The sequence below is a fragment of the Salmo trutta genome, chromosome 12 (genome assembly GCF_901001165.1).
Source record: "Salmo trutta chromosome 12, fSalTru1.1, whole genome shotgun sequence".
Classification (NCBI taxonomy): Eukaryota; Metazoa; Chordata; class Actinopteri; order Salmoniformes; family Salmonidae; genus Salmo; species Salmo trutta.
In genome coordinates, this window is record NC_042968.1 from 64825215 (window position 1) to 64842123 (window position 16909).

The 16909-nt window shown below is 44.3% G+C and overlaps 1 protein-coding gene across 2 annotated transcripts in view; it reads left to right on the top strand.

Moving 5' to 3' along the window:
* The window catches only part of si:ch211-196i2.1 (collagen alpha-1(I) chain), a 130605-nt gene extending 115882 nt beyond the window's left edge, over positions 1-14723 (top strand). For both annotated transcript variants that reach the window (XM_029769144.1, XM_029769145.1), the window contains 37 exons: positions 1591-1644; positions 1870-1923; positions 2018-2071; positions 2293-2346; positions 2478-2531; positions 2665-2709; positions 4053-4097; positions 4270-4377; positions 4678-4731; positions 4958-5011; positions 5097-5150; positions 5245-5352; positions 5527-5580; positions 5977-6084; positions 6257-6310; positions 6711-6764; positions 6920-6973; positions 7072-7125; positions 7227-7334; positions 7540-7593; positions 7773-7826; positions 8083-8136; positions 8315-8368; positions 8585-8638; positions 8770-8823; positions 9034-9087; positions 9194-9247; positions 10203-10256; positions 10472-10525; positions 11079-11096; positions 11359-11412; positions 11742-11804; positions 11912-12077; positions 12369-12478; positions 12932-13012; positions 13202-13384; positions 13588-14723. In XM_029769144.1, the coding sequence (XP_029625004.1) occupies positions 1591-1644; positions 1870-1923; positions 2018-2071; positions 2293-2346; positions 2478-2531; positions 2665-2709; positions 4053-4097; positions 4270-4377; positions 4678-4731; positions 4958-5011; positions 5097-5150; positions 5245-5352; positions 5527-5580; positions 5977-6084; positions 6257-6310; positions 6711-6764; positions 6920-6973; positions 7072-7125; positions 7227-7334; positions 7540-7593; positions 7773-7826; positions 8083-8136; positions 8315-8368; positions 8585-8638; positions 8770-8823; positions 9034-9087; positions 9194-9247; positions 10203-10256; positions 10472-10525; positions 11079-11096; positions 11359-11412; positions 11742-11804; positions 11912-12077; positions 12369-12478; positions 12932-13012; positions 13202-13384; positions 13588-13740 (2592 nt within the window). In that variant the 3' untranslated portion in view covers positions 13741-14723. The remainder of the gene's footprint in view (positions 1-1590; positions 1645-1869; positions 1924-2017; positions 2072-2292; positions 2347-2477; positions 2532-2664; positions 2710-4052; positions 4098-4269; positions 4378-4677; positions 4732-4957; positions 5012-5096; positions 5151-5244; positions 5353-5526; positions 5581-5976; positions 6085-6256; positions 6311-6710; positions 6765-6919; positions 6974-7071; positions 7126-7226; positions 7335-7539; positions 7594-7772; positions 7827-8082; positions 8137-8314; positions 8369-8584; positions 8639-8769; positions 8824-9033; positions 9088-9193; positions 9248-10202; positions 10257-10471; positions 10526-11078; positions 11097-11358; positions 11413-11741; positions 11805-11911; positions 12078-12368; positions 12479-12931; positions 13013-13201; positions 13385-13587) is intronic.
* Positions 14724-16909: the final 2186 nt, after the last annotated feature.

Genomic DNA, 16909 nt, shown 5'->3' on the forward strand with positions numbered 1-16909 from the left:
GGGTCGCTCTGACCCATCCTGGACAACTGCAGAGGGGGTTATAACATACGCATTGCTAACGCATGGACGAGCCCGGGGCCTCTCTGACCCGGCCTAGACAACTGCAGAGGGGGTTATAACATACACATTGCTAACGCTTCCCCCGGGGTCTCTCTGACCCGGCCTGGAGGCGGGGGAACGGCTCCTAACACACGGCCGACACATTGCTTACACATGGCCGAGCCGGGGGGTCGCTCTGACCCGGCCTGGACAACTGCAGAGGGGGTTATAACATACGCATTGCTAACGCATGGCCGAGCCCGGGGCCTCTCTGACCCGGCCTGGACGCGGGGGAGAACGGCTCCTAACACATGGCCGAGCCAGCGGGTCGCTCTGACCCGGCCTGGACAACGGGAGGGTTAAACAATGACACGGCTAATATATGGATTTTTCCCGCTTTCAATTTTAATTTTTTTTTAAAACACATTCTGTGACGTGCTCAGTTTTTTGGCGGCATGAAGCTTTCATTAGACCAAAGAAATTGCTGAACGGGTTAAGGTCAAACAACTTTTTTGTTTACTGTTTAGATTAAATCGAGCGCTCTCAAACTTCCCGTCATTCTGATTACGGTAGTCATTTTGTCACCCTCATCATGGCAAAGACACGGAGAAATGCATATGATGCAGCTTTCAAGTTGAAGGCGATTGATCTGGCTGTTGGAAAAGGAAATAGAGCTGCTGCACGGGAGCTTGGTCTTAATGAGTCGATGATAAGACGTTGGAAACAGCAGCGTGAGAATATTTTTTTTTTGTTACAAGCCGTGTTTCGTTAAAGCATATTTATTTTTGTTACAAGCCGTGTTTCGTTAAAGCGTATTTATTTTTGTTACAAGCCGTGTTTCGTTAAAGCCTGTGTAAAGTTAATTTGTTTCAATGTACCGGTAGGCACCTGCGGCTTATAGACATGTGCGGCTTATTTACGTAAGATTTTTAAAAAAATAATAATTCAGTGGGTGCGGCTTATATTCAGGTGCGCATAATAGTCTGGAAATTACGGTATTCATTTGATAAAGTTATGTGCCACTGCCATCATCAACATATCCATAAAAAAACACAAAATAAACATTTTGATTTTCAATTTAGATAGCTGAAAACTGTTGTTTGATTTAATGTTCCTTGCAGGAACATAGACATTACTCCATTGTTGATGGTTACATTATTAGGTGGTATTATTGTTAACAAAGATGGACGAGGTAGCCAATTAAATTGGTTACAGTTAACCTCTGTACATAACCAGAGGCATAATTACTGAATAGCCTGCATATAGTTGGTCCAATTAACTCATGATTACAAAGTCATTAAGCGGTAGATTAAACAGCTGAATAGCAAAACCTTTATAAACATAGTTAAACACTGAATCGACTCACAGCATTGTGCACACATTTTAATTGTATTATATGTAATCAATTCCAATTCGTTTTTTTATTTGCATTTTAATGTTCTCATCGAGTACACCCATGCGATAAGCTCTCTTCTTTCTTCCTCTCTCCATCATTCTCTTTCTCCTCTTACTCTTTCCATCACTCTTTCGCCTTCCTTGTCCTTCCTCAAGGGATTCCAGGGCATTGCTGGAGAGCCAGGTCCAGACGGCCCCTCAGGACCTCCGGTGAGTCTAGAAAGCCTCAAAGTTTATTCCAATCAGACACTTAAGTTATTGTGTTCCACCAACAATCATAGGACATTGATTGTGGATATTGCTATCATAAACATGCACAATGATCTGGCAGACATTCCTATATAATCAATGACTAGCTGCAATGAGGAGCCATGAACAGTGTTGGGGACTGAGGCCATCAGCGTGCAGTGTGAGTGACTACAGTCTCATTGACAGGGCCCACCTGGACGGATAGGACCAACAGGTATCCCTGGGCCGCTGGGAGAGAGGGTGAGTGACACATTTAACACGGAAGTGATTGATGTGATTCTCAACAGGACAACTTTGAACTGTGTGTGTGTATGACGCTGTCTCTCTCCATCAGGGCTTCACTGGGAAGGAAGGTGTGGAGGGACCACAGGGCTCAGTAGGCACGTATGTAAGTGATGCTTCTGTAGGGCGTACAGGGCAAAGGGTTTGATCAGCACACTGAGAATGTGTCTGTTTTGTCCTCGTGTGTGTGTGTGTGTGTGTGTGTGTGTGTGTGTGTGTGTGTGTGTGTGTGTGTGTGTGTGTGTGTGTGTGTGTGTGTGTGTGTGTGTGTGTGTGTGTGTGTGCAACGTCCTTATATTACCACTCCCATGTCTTTCTTGCCCCCAGGGTTTCCCGGGTAACGTGGGAATGCGTGGTACAACAGGTCACATGGGAGAGAGGGTAAGGACACTCGTATGAGTTACGTAGTCAGTGATTATTCCAAACGGCCATACCAGACCTGCACCAGCATCACATCACTATGTGTATTTCGTTATTAGTCGTTATTGCGACTGACTGTATTTGTGTCTCAGGGAGAGACAGGTGTGAGAGGCCTGCATGGTCCTTCTGGGAAGCCTGGACCTCCAGTAAGTAACTGTGCTGTCACTGACAAGTCCCCATACTGTATGTGACAAGTCCTTGTGGACAACTTCATTGAGTCTGGCGTTAGTTTGGGTGCTGGGTGTATTGAGTCTGTGCTGACTGGGCTGTATTTTATAGGGTTTATCAGGACCTCCTGGGGAGAGAGGCCCTCCAGGACCTCAGGTGAGATCAACCTCAATCATATTGGTCAATCAATTTGTATTACTTTTTTTTGTTTCACCTTTATTTAACCAGGTAGGCTAGTTGAGAACAAGTTCTCATTTACAACTGCGACCTGGCCAAGATAAAGCAAAGCAGTTTGACACATACAACAACACAGAGTTACACATGGAATAAACAAGCATACAGTCAATAATACAGTAGAAAAAGTCTATACACAGTGTGTGCAAATGAGGTAAGATAAGGGAGGTAAGGCAATAAATAGGCCATGGTGGCGAAGTAATTACAATATAGCAATTAAACACTGGCGTGATAGATGTGCAGAAGATGAATGTGCAAGTAGAGATACTGGGGTGCAAAGGAGCAAGATAAATAAATACAGTATGGGGATGGGGTAGTTGGATGGGCTATTTACAGATGGGCTATGTACAGGTGCAGTGATCTGTGAGCTGCCCTGACAGCTGGTGCTTAAAGCTAGTGAGGGAGATGAGTCTCCAGCTTCAGTGATTTTTGCAGTTCGTTCCAGTCATTGGCAGCAGAGAACTGGAAGGAGAGGCGGCCAAAGGAGGAATTGGCTTTGTGAGATATACCTTCCAGAGCACGTGCTACGTGTGGGTGGTGCTATGGTGACCAGTGAGCTGAGATAAGGCGGGGCTTTACCTAGCAAAGACTTGTAGATGACCTGGAGCCAGTGAGTTTAGCGACGAGTATGAAGCGAGGGCCAGTCAACGAGAGCGTACAGGACGCAGTGGTGGGTAGTATATGAGGCTTTGGTGACAAAACGGATGGCACTGTGATAGACTGCATTCGATTTGTTGAGTAGAGAGTTGGAGGCTATTTTGTAAATGACATCGCCGAAGTCGAGGATCGGCAGGATGGTCAGTTTTACGAGGGTATGTTTGGCAGCATGAGTGAAGGATGCTTTGTTGCGAAATAGGAAGCTGATTCTAGATTTAATTTTGGATTGGAGATGTTTAATGTGAGTCTGGAAGGAGAGTTTACAGTCTAACCAGACACCTAGGTATTTGTAGTTGTCCACATATTCTAAGTCAGAACCTTCCAGAGTAGTGATTCTGGACGGGCGGGCAGGTGTGGGCAGTGATCGGTTGAAGATCAGGCATTTAGTTTTACTTGCATTTAAGAGCAGTTGGAGGCCACGGAAGGAGAGTTGTATGGCATTGAAGCTCATCTGGAGTTTAGTTAAGAGTGTCCAAAGAAGTGTCCAATACCAGAACTACATTTCCCAAATATCTGCTTTGAAAAATCAATCCGCAATGTGATGGTCATTGGCTGTATTTTGTAGTCCATGCTTTTCCTCCTTAATGATCTCTTGGTTTTCTCGTCAGGGTCGGCTGGGGGATCTGGGACCCACAGGGTCAGAGGGCCTACAGGTGAGTTAAAGCAGAACAGGCCTTATCACCACTCCATCAACAGTCCAAGTGTTCTTACATATCCATGCTCTATAATACACTGTCAATGTACAGTTAGTCTTTCTTGGCCAGACCAAAAGTGTAGACACAATATACAATGGGAACAAGACCAATACTCACCTGTGTGTTCCAGGGACCCCTGGGTCTGCAGGGCTCAGATGGCGGGACAGGGAAGCCGGGGCCCAGGGGAAGCAGAGGGCCTCCGGGGACACAAGGTCCTGCCAGACCAGCAGGAACCCCAGTGAGTGGGTACTTTCCAGCCGCTGCTCTCTTCTCCTCTAAACAACCTCTGAGGACTGTAACCTCTAGAACCTCTGTATAATCTCGTATGGGACATTGATGCCTGTTGGATGGATTTCTTGTCAGGGTTCAGTAGGTGAAATCAATCAATGTATTAGTAAGTGATTAGATGGCTTACGATTCGTTACCCATCGGATGCTTATTTGGCAAGGTTTGGGATACCAAGCACAGCCCTTTAGCCATGTTTCAGTGTGATGCTGTGTTGTCCACCATTTTAAACTCTATGTGGTCCAATTCCCAGGGAATTTCAGGTGCTGGTGGACTCATAGGATCAGCAGGGGAAAGAGGAGAAATGGTAAGTACAGCAAATCTAATGAGATGATGACAATAATATGTCTAGGAATGCAAAATTTAGGTAACTTTCCCCAAAATGTTCCGGTTTTCAAGATATCCTGGTTGGAGGATTCCGGATTTCCTGCTGATTTGGAAAAGTTGCCGGAATTCTGAAACCCTAAATATGTATGATCTAGCAATGTTTGATGTGCTGTGTGTTAAACCACACTGTTTTTGGAACATGACAGGGTATGCTGGGACCTCCTGGGGATCTTGGTCCTCCTGGACTAGATGGGGAACAGGTTGGTAGAACACACTTCAAATAGGAAGTCTAATGTTTCAGGCAGGTGCGTTTTCTGATAGTTCTCTTCCGTTTCCTGTTTCCAGGGTACTCCTGGCCAATCAGGATTGGAGGGGCCACCAGGAACGAAAGGAGAACAGGTCAGTGATACTGACACAATGATGCCTCTACAAACACATGGTTTAAATATATTTTTCACTTCTCAATACTTCTTCTACTTCACATGTATTCTAGGGGGACCTAGGGCCTTGTGGGAAGTTTGGTCCTCCAGGGCAGCCTGGAGATCAAGGCCTACAGGGGCTCAAAGGGTTGCAAGGCTCTCATGGACAAATGGGAAAAGAGGTGAGCGTGCCTTTGTCAGTTGACGTCTACTCTACCTACCTGAACCATCCGCTGTAGATTCTCACATGTGCACTTACTGTAGTGCATATCCCTTTACCCAAGCATCATACACACAACCAGACCATACAATATACTCTGCAGTGTAACTCTTGAGATGTCTCCTTTGGTTCTTAGGGTGATGTTGGACCTACTGGCGATGCTGGTGGTCCAGGTGTCAAAGGGGAGAAGGTAAACAAACACTGACTTTTCGACACACAGCATCAATGTGAATGTGCTGTATGTATACTACATATCTATTCTATTCATATCTATTGCATTGGACACAAATTATGGACAGGGCCATAGAGGGGGTGGGTAGGGGTTACAAACAGGTTGAACATTTGTTGAAATAAATTGTTTTATTTTAATTGAACCTTTATTTAACTAGGCAAGTCAGTTAAGAATAAATTCTTATTTACAATGACGGCCTACCCATAATTACAAACAGGTTGAAATGTGGTTGAAATAACGTAATTACAAACAGGTTGAATGAAATCTGGTTGAAAGGATGTCATTACAAACAGGTTGAAATCTGGTTGAAATTACATCATGGTGATGTCTGACTGACATGGCTGTTATTTGCAGGGTGATGTGGGGCCTCTGGGGCCAACAGGGCGGAATGGTCCATGGGGGGCGCTGGGGGAGAATGGGGAGAAGGGACCAAAAGGAGAAAAGGCCCACATCGGACTTATGGTGAGTGCTCAGATGACAATACATAATGAGCTGCACATTCTAGCTTATGTTCAACGCACGTTGAAACCGTCAAATGGAATCAACTGAAGTGATTTTCAATATGATTTTTGAGATGTGGCTTTGGGTGATCAGTTTGATGACTGGTGCTCCACCTCTGTGCTCTCTCCACCAGGGTCAGCCAGGATTTATGGGAGGAATAGGACCTGCAGGCTTGTCAGGGCTACAGGTGAGTCAGGAAGCGATATTTATGTCAATGAAATGTACGTGTTTTTCTCTGACAAGTATTGACCACTACCAGATACTACTACAGTATATGTCACTCAAAGTTCTACGTTTCTTGTTGACATTAACTCAAATTGATCAATGTCCAATGAGGATATAGATTAGACTTCTCTGCTCTGTTAGGCTCTTTCTCAATTTATCTTTCCTCGATTCATCACATCCTCTTTTTTGCTTCTTTCTCAAAACCGATTGGAGAAGACCTGAAGGGAGGGACCTTGAATCTAGTCCTCCAATATGGTTGAGAAGGAGGCGAGGAGATAGGATGGGAGGAATTGAGGAAAGACGGTTGGACATAGTGTTGTCAGGGTGACAGTGATTCATTGGTCTCTTCTGCTTCTTCTCAGGGTATCATGGGCCCCAGGGGGCCTCCAGGGCCAGATGGGCCTGAAGGAGAGAAGGTAATGACTTGATTCCCTGGCCTGCACATCAAATGGAGGAGCAATTCAGGACAGGGAAATGCTAAATGCTTCCACTACCCCAAAAAAATCCAAGCAATTACTTCAGAGCAGATCTGTAATTCCCATCTGCTTTCTCTGTCTCTCTCTTTCTCTAGGGCCAGTCTGGGTCTAGCGGAGCCATCGGACATCCTGGCAGAACAGGGCCTCCGGTAACAGTGGCTTCATAACCTAATTACTACAGTACTGATATTGTATGCAGGGTGAATGGCATTTGTCCTTTTGGTATAATTTCATGTTGTATTCTCAGGGGGTGGCTGGAGTCTCAGGGGTCAGAGGTGACCCAGGGAAGCCAGGAGCACAGGTCTGTGTCTTTTAGACCACCGTCTAGTCAAGTCAGCCATATTCCCAGTGATTTCCCCTACGAATAGCATTATCCATGTGCTGGTGTGGTGTATATTGCAGGGTCTAGTTGGGAAGGTTGGGCCTGGGGGAGACTTGGGCCATAAAGGTGAGCCAGGGCCAGACGGAGAAAAAGGGGAGCCAGGGGGATCAGGCGAGCCAGGAGAACAGGTGAGCACATTCAGTGTTGCTGCCAGTTTGGCCCTTAGGCCCCTAAAGCAACACATCAGTTGAGGTGAAATAGACAGTATCCCCTTTAACCCCAATTCAATGTCTGGTTTTATTATGAATGTAATTTTCATAATATACTCTACCATGCAATAAATCAGAAATAGATAAGTCTTCAAGGTATTTGATTTTGCATTGGTCTCTCTAGGGGCTCGACGGTCTGCCAGGCATCAGAGGGCCTCCAGCACTTCCTGGTTTAGAGGTAAAGAGCAGCGACATCTTAGTCTGGTCCCAGATCTGTTTGTGCACTTGCCAACTCTGTTGCTCATTGTCAAGTCAAACATGTCTGGCACTCAGGCTAGAAGAATCTTTCCTCAAAGACATACTATTTGCTTCGGCTTCATTCTTCCTTGTTTGTTATTGTCTCCTCTCCCACCACAGGGGCCACAGGGTGAGGTGGGAGCCCAGGGGCCAGAAGGTCCCCTTGGGGTGCTGGTGAGTACACAGACACAAGGGTGGGGCACAGGATGCCATGGATGATGTAACTGCATTAGGCTCCTACAGCAGCGGGTTTCCCTCTGGGTTTGTTGTCTAGCCAATAATGATGACCTCAAGCAGTGTCAAATGGTCATCTTCAGTATGTGAAACTAACAGCACTACCAGAAGGTCACCTATATTTTTTAAACCCGATAAGCTTTCTCTGACATCGTGGATGTTTCTTAAAGTCATTCTATTGTGTTGAATGTTGCAGGGTGTCAGGGGAAGCCAAGGACCTGAGGGACAACAGGGACTGAAAGGAGAGAAGGTGAGATCAAGATGCTCCATCTCTCTATTATCTTTTCTCATTCCTTCTCCTCTTTGTACTGTGAAACCCAATCTCAAGTCTGGCACTGGCCTGCATTCAGCTCACCTCTCTGGGGCACTTGTGCACACAGAGGCTAGATTATATCCTCCTGTTTGTTGATGCTGTGTTTGCTCAACAGGGAGATGATGGCAGAGATGGATCACCTGGAAAGACAGGTCACATTGGAAGGAGGGTGAGGGCTCCCTCTTTCAATCCATTCAATTTCACAGTGTGAATAAAAGTGGTTGTATTCTAGGAATATAGATTATCCAGGTTCATGAATGAAAGATGAGGGATGCACTCAAAAGTAGCACACTACAAAGGGAATAGGGTGTCATTTGGGACACGACCGAGATGTGTCAGTGTGTTTTACCCTTGCCTCATTCACCAACATTGTTAACATTCACAGGGGAAAAGAGGCAAGGCTGGAATCAGGGGCACAAGAGGAGAGAGAGGACCAAAGGTCAGAGGTTGGGTGATGTGAAGGGGCACACACACACACACACACACACACCCACACTCCAATCTCTTAACCATGCTGTATATTATACATATCATGGTGTGCACGAACATTGTGTCCTGTCATTCCTACAGGGGAAAAGGGGAAATGTGGGATTGATTGGTCCTCCAGGATGGGCAGGGTCTATAGTAAGTCCAACAGATTGATACTGTTTCATCAATTAGGACTGTCATCATCCACGCTCTGTTTCACCATTTCACCATTCAATCCCAGGCAGAGATAGTCTCTGATGTACTTCACTGTGAGCAGTATTGTATTATTAGAGTAAAGCATTGTTACATGATAATGCTTTAGGTCGGCTGATGATTGATACACAGCTGATGTCTTTTCTCTCTCAGGGAATCCCAGGCTTGCGAGGAGACGGAGGGGATCAGGGTGAAAAAGGGAGCAAGGTAGGAATAGAATTGAATTATTGATACTAGTGAATCAGAGAGAGTTGCATTGTGAAGCCTTATTTACTATATATGTCTCTCTCCCCCCCCCCCCCCCCCCCCACAGGGAGAGAAAGGGGACATAGGGCCGTTCGGTCCACCAGGGGGTGATGGCCTAAAGGTACGTTTTGATTGAAAAACGTCTGGTATTCATAAAACTTCTCAGTAGGAGTGCTGATCTAGGTCCCCACCTGTCCATTGTCAGGATTCACCTAGCGGTCATGATTTGGGGCTGTACAAGTGTTTGATGTATCAGAATAATTGATTATGCTTATGTTTTATTAATAGAAGGGGAGGGGTTATAAGACCCCTCCCTCCTTACATTTATAGGGTTTTAGACTACGGATTAACAATATATATTCACTGTAGAAGTTTAGTATTGTTCTACAGTTGTATTTTAGTTCTCTCTTGCTCTTTCTGCCTCAGTATAAAGAGGCCCCTCTTAGAAATGTGTGACTTAGACAGAACTCTGCAGGGGAGTGAAGGAGATAAGACTAGGCAAACATTCTACCAAAAATCAACTTTGGGGGAAGCGGACATTTACTGCTAAGTGTTTAGCTAACAATAAAGGCCCTGTTTCTACAGCTTTGTAGGCATGGTTCTGGTCCCAGGAGTAGAGGATGATGACGTAGGCAGTGACAACACCAGGGCGCGACTTAGGGTTTAATAGATCAACTGGAGACCTTTTGTTTGATGCAGAACTTACTCAGCAACATGCGTGCTATGTTCCTGTTTGTCAACTTCTGTCTGCAATTGCATTAATAAAGGTTTTTGAATTATTTAATTAAAGATATTGTAATAATGCTAATTTCACCAATGAACCAAAGATTGACAAAGAAGGACGTAAGGAACGAACCCTAACACCATCAACTACAATCTAGTATGCGAAACGTATCCTAGGTCAACACTCCTACTCTGAGTTACTACAAACAAGCCTTGGTGTCAGTTTTAACACCATAGAAAAACGACATAGACAGGTTTGGCAACATTCCAGAAATAGGACGTTGCCTAAAATACTATGCTGTAAGTAGGAGATGGGCTGTGACAAACAGACTGACTAACTGTATGTTTTACAGGGTAGTCAGGGTCCTGTTGGGGTGTCAGGACAGACAGGCCCAAAGGGAGATCAGGTGAAACAACATTATCTCAACACACTCTTTCTTTCAAACCATCTATAGCAAGAACTCTCTATGATAGCACCATAGCCATTAGTGACAATTACCAAAAGCCATGAGGCTCATTGAACCAATAGTGATCTATCAGAGTTTTTTGCTTTCTTTTTCTTTCTGAAAAGATTCATTGCTAACTGTTTATCAACGTTTCATGATCTGTTATTTCCCACCAGGGGAATATTGGACCTTCTGGGCCAAGAGGAACACCTGGGATGCCAGGACTACCTGTAAGTAACCCTTCCTGGATCATCTCAGAAATATCTTCCCAAGCCCTTTCAATCCTCCCAGGTTCCGTAGGGCTCTGGTCGAAAGTAGTTCACTATATATGGAATCTGTGTTACATTTGGGGCACAGGGAAAGTAAAATCATAGTTCTTGCAAGGACAAACGAGCACTAGACCACTATCATCATTCAGCCACATAGCTTAACAACCCTCATGTCTATTAACCATCAAGACGAAGACTCTGAATGCCGAAAAATAAGTTATTATGATGATTATGATAATGTCTAGAATTCCTTTTAAATTGCAGACTGTCTTATATAAGTCCATTTCTTTGTTATCACCAGACTGTTCTTCCGTTCTCTCCGAGTTTAGCTGTAGATTATTACTCTGTTCAACTCACCATTGCCTCGGCTCTTAAAAGCAGTGAAGCTGGAGCTAATGTGATCATAATGTAGTGAGTCAAGGCATTGCAAGGTTGCAACAGCTGTTAGTGCAGAGCGGTGTGCTTCAGTCCTGAGATTCAAACTCATCTCCTTTTTTCTCCTCTCGATCTGTAGGGTTTGTTTGGAGAAAAGGTATGATATAACAAATGAGTTTCTTGTTTTCTCAAACTTTCAAAACCAAACCCCATGTAGAGTTGCGTGTTAGCTTTTTCTCACAGTGAAAGCAAACATTCACAATCACATATGTAATCACAATGGAAAGCACAGAGGGGAAAGTAGTGGGATAGTACTACAGTGTGCTTTTCCTTATCTAACTACATTTTGAATATGGCATAGTAAGTATGGAATGGTAGAAATCCACTCTCGTCTCACTATATGGCCTGTATGTCCATAGGGTTTGAAAGGATTTGAGGGATATCCTGGGCAACCTGGTAAGAGGGGCCTGCCGGTAAGTGGCACTGATTTCATACACAATGGTCAATAGTACATTTCGTCAAATGCTGAAGATTGACCGCAGAGACAAAAAAAAAAGAAAGATTGCTTCCATCACACAGTTAACCTTCCATTTAGGGTTACACAATTCTGATTATGTTCCCGAAATTCCCAGATTTTCTAGAAATACTTGTTGGAGGATTCCCGGATTTCCTGCTTATTCCCACCTGATTTGAGGAATATTCCAACTGGGATTTTATGGAAAACCTGGGTATTTTGAGAAAGTTACTGGAATTTTACAACCCTAGTCCCACTCTTTTTTTGTTGTTGTTGCGTTTGTTTCAGGGGGCACCTGGACTCTCAGGACTTCCAGGTCCTTCAGTGAATATGACCCTCACTCAACTCAAGGCAAGTCATTCATCTTCGGCAAGTAGGACTGTGTCCCAAAAGCCATTAGATGAAGTGGTGAAAGGAATAACTCCAAAATGATCATATCGTTCTCATCACCATTGTAGGACCTGATGTACCTGTCAGACAAGCCCAACTACCCCCTGATCCAGACCCTGCTGGACTCTCTGCACCAGGACCTGAGGCTGCTGGTGGACCCCCCTGACGGCAGCAAGGAGCACCCTGCCACCACCTGCCTGGAGCTGTGGCTCTGCCACCCCGATTACACCAGTGGTCAGAAACCCTATCTATACCTGTATTGTATATCTATGAAGCCCTTTGTGCTGCTTGGAAATACTCATTAGAGTGGCCACAGCATCCTAATCCCATGGCTCCCAAGTTGTCAAAGCAAATTAGAAGCACGGTAGAGAAAGACAATGTTATCCATTGTTTGGCTAGTTCTCAAAGGAAGATCTCATTATGTGTCGTTGCACATCATAGCGTATGACGACTAGTGAATATACCTGAATGTTACAGGTCAGGATGAGGATACACTGAGAGGATGGTTGCTGTTTGTCTGTACAGGGATGTATTACATCGATCCTAACCAGGGCAGCCCTGCTGATGCTCTCCTGGCCTACTGCAACTTCTCTGGCACTGCCGCACACACCTGCCTTCACCCCAGAGACGCCCAGGTAGACAATAACATCATCAGTACTCCACACATCTCACCTCTCACCCTCACACCTCTCTATCAAACCAACAGTGGGAATAATCCTGCAACAAATGGCTGCAGAATAATGAGATGCTGTCTGGACAAGCAGAGAATAAATCAATTTTTAACAGGAATCCAATTTATTTGTTTGGTTTTTTCACCTTTGGGCTAAATGCTAATATCAAGAACAGAGACTGTCAACAGACACACTTTTAAATATGCCTCCAGATATCAGTGTAAACGTTTTAGAATTCATGCCATCGTCCAGTGTATATCTGACAATTGAGCAGGTCCTGCAAGCTAATATCCACAATCATATTCATACTTAATACCATACTCATAATACATGATCCTATTCATACTTAATACCATACTCATAATACATGATCCTATTCATACTTAATACTCATAATCATATTGGTTTCTACTAAAGATGCCCACGAAGGCCTGGCTTATGGATTCAGAGACAAACAGCTCGTTCCAATGGCTCAGCAAGCAGGAACAAGGATTTCAGGTTGACTGTTCTCTCTACATCTCCTCTGAAATATACTCTTTCTCTAGTGTCAACTATTCAATTTATAGTAACGGAAAGCTAATGCAATTGTAACTGCATCAACTGAGTGTATTATATTTGTACTGATGTCTCAGTCTCTCATAGCAGAGTTCTAAAGCATAATGTCTCCCTTTCTGCCGCCACTGGCAGTTCTATTATCCAGGGGCCAATGTGGTCCAGATGCGTTTCCTGAGGTTGCAGAGTTGGAGAGCCGTGCAGAAGATCACCTACACCTGCCACCCAGGACACAGACTGGGCCACACAGACAGAGAGGTCAAGTTCCTGACAGACACAAGGAGACAGAGTTACTTAGGAGCTCTTAGCGACTGCATTGTAAGTTTTTTTTTAAAGTAATTTGGCTAAGTATTTCACTTACAAATACTTTAGAGTTATACACTCCTTGCTACGAGTGACAATGGGATGTCACAAAAGATAAAGTATGAGAAATAGGATAAAAAATATATAGTTTTTCATGATCACTGATGTTTATTATTGGCCAACTGCGTAATTGTTTTTCTGTGTTTGTGCTGTGGCAGCCGGGAGAAGAGGTGGACTCGCTGGAGCCGCGGGAGTCTGTGTTTGAATTTGAGGACCTCAACCTGCTTCCTGTGAGAGATGTGGCTGTGTTCGGGAGCGGAAATGTCACGCGTGAGTTTGGCTTCACCATCGGGCCCGTGTGTTTCAGCTAGAGAGGGAGGCATGGAGCCCATAGGCTCATTTCCCACCCCCTTGGACTCACCGAGGGAGAATAAGAGACTGTTCAGGACCCCAAGACAGCTAGAGAACAAGAAGACAAAGGGAATCAATCGCTCTGGCATTTTGTGAGGGCATCACTCCTCTTTCCATTTGATATTTTTGGTGGAGATCAATCAATTCTCTAATTGACTGTCTCCACATAAATTACTCTTTGAGCGTGCATCAATTTCCAAAGTTCTTTCGGACAATTGTGTTTTCGTTTACAGGGACGTACGTTTATCTTGTAATGAATAATTTATATAATGTTGTTTTGATTTCTATATAAAATGGTTATTTTGAATCTTTTTCCATTTGTTTTCACAGCAACAGTTTATTATGCTGTAAAGCTTTCCATAATAGCCAACAACCTATTTTGTATATGAACAGTCCTATGCCCTAATAGTCTGTTTTGTATCCGATGCAGTGGATTCAACCTCTCAACAATGTGTTCCATTTGGACACAGCTAACGTTGTCCTATAGGTCATCATTGACCTTCCCAAAGGTGCTCACTGACAAACCACTGCTTGTACTTCAGGAGCCAAGGAACTCGCTTTTGCGTTGTTGAACTTGTTTCTTTAGATTAGATAATGACCAACCTGTTCTAAAACCCTGATCTCTTGCAATTAACCGATCCCCTCCCTGATGGCATTTCAGCCATCCTTGACATTTGTACAGTTACTGGCCTATTTTTTTTATTTGTAAAAAACCATGCACCGCATATTATCAGTGCTCGTTTCAGCTCGTTCTTGTGGTACAGTCTCAGGTGCAGTCTTGATATTCAACACCCCACTGAAGCTGCTGTGCACACTACGTGATGTATCTTACGTGCATTCAAAACATAACTCAATTGAAGTGCTATAGATCTATTTCAGGTGTTCTAATAAAGAGGCATTATGTTGGACTGCTGGCTCTCCCGCCCAAGCACTTTAGCACTGAGCAATTGCTTTCCAAGTCATCATTTCATTCAATCAATTAGCCTAAGTGAAGAAGCAGCATACCCTGTCCCTGCAGCTGCTCAGCAATGCCAGGATTGCTCAAGAGGTGGGGGTTCATTATTGGCCTGTGTTCACAAAGTGTTTCAGAGTAGGGGTGCTGATCTCAGATCAGTTTTGCCTTTTAATCATAATTATATGGACCGGGGGACCTGATCCTAGATCAGCACTCCTACTCTGAGACTCTTTGTGAATATGGGCCAATGAGAGCAGTGCACTTAATTTTTTTCAATCATATTTTTGATCATAAAGCAATTCAGTATTGTAGTCGTCTGTCTCTACAAATGTAGGATCTTAATTTGAACACTATTTTGTTGCTGAGAATTTGCAAACCTATAGTGTATTAATGTCCATTAATTATAATCCACATAACAATTCACATTTCATGTTGCTGCAGGATTAGTTTCCTCCTGTAGCGAACTGGCTCAAATTAAGGTCCTACATATGTACACTATATATACAAAAGTATGTGGACACCCCTTCAAATGAGTGGATTCGGCTATTTTAACCACACCTGTTGCTGACAGGTGTATAAAATTGAGCACACAGCCATGCAATCTCCATAGACAAACATTGGCAGTAGAATGGCCTTACTGCAGAGCTCAGGTACTTTCAACGTGGCACTGTCATAGGATGCCACCTTTCCAACAAGTCAGTTCGTCAAATGTCTGCACTAATAGAGCTGCCCCAGTCAACTGTAAGTGCTGTTATTGTGAAGTGGATAATTCTAGGAGCAACAGCGGCTCAGCCGCGAAGTGGTAGGCCACACAAGCTCACAAAACGGGACCGCCGAGTAATGATGTGCGTAGTGTGTAAAAATTGTCTGTCGTCAGATTCAACACTCACTACCGAGTTCCAAACTGCATCTGGAAGCAACATCAGCACAATAACTGTTCGTTGGGAGATTCATGAAATGGGTTTCCATGGCCGAGCTGCCGCACACAAGACTAAGATCACTATGCGCAATGCCAAGCGTCAGCTGGAGTGGTGTAAAGCTCGCCGCCATTGGACTCTGGAGCAGTGGAAACGCATTCTCTGGAGTGATGAATCACGCTTCACCATTTGGAAGTCCGACAGATGATTCTGGGTTTGGCGGATGCCAGGAAAACGCTACCTGCCCCAATGCATATTGCCAACTGTAAAGTTTGGTGGAGGAGAAATAATGTCCTGGGGCTGATTTTCATGGTTTGGATTAGGCCCCTTAGTTCCAGTGAAGGGAAATCTTAACGCTACAGCATACAATGACATTCTAGACGATTCTGAGCTTCCAACTTTGTGGCAACAGTTTTGGGGAGGCACTTTTCTGTTTCAGCATGACAATGCCCCCGTGCGCAATGCGAGGTCCATACAGAAATGGTTTGTCGAGATTGGTGTGGAAGAACTTGACTGGCCTGCACATAGCCCTGGCCTCAACCCCATCGAACACATTTGGGATGAATTAGAACGCCAACTGCGAGCCAGGCCTAATCGCCCAACATCAGTACCCGCCCTCACTAATGTTCTTGTGGCTGAATGGAAGCAAGTCCCCGCAGCAATGTTCCAATATCTAGTGTAAAAGCTGTTTTAGCAGCAAAGGGGGGACCAACACCACATTAATGCCCATGATGTTGGAATGAGATGTTCAACAAGCAGGTGTCCATATACTTTTGGTCATGTAGTGTATGTGTAATGGCCAACCAACGAACAGGGAATTCAGGAAGGTCTCAGGGAATATACAGTATCTTTGCATGCAGTAGCTTGCATTAAGGAATATGTATAATGTTCTGTCTTATAAGTAGTCAACTTCCAATCAGTAGCCACCTCCCATACCAAACTCCAGGAAGAACATGCCAAGCATTGCAGATAGAAATGTTTCATAGAAGGGTGGGCATCACTATGTGGAGTACAAGAAGACAAGTGTCCTTTCTAGTATACTGTAGGGCTTATTCTTTATCAGCTAAATATTTTATTTTTCACTGTAGACACTTGGATCACTGATAGGTAATGACATTTCTTAGGCTCCTACAGCTGTTGGTGTTTTTGTAAACAATGTATAGGGGTTCATCCAACCCTAAACACATGCAATTAGTAGCCTAACATCAACATTGAACATGATTGCCTTAGCTGGCTGAGACTGATCATTGGTGCTTT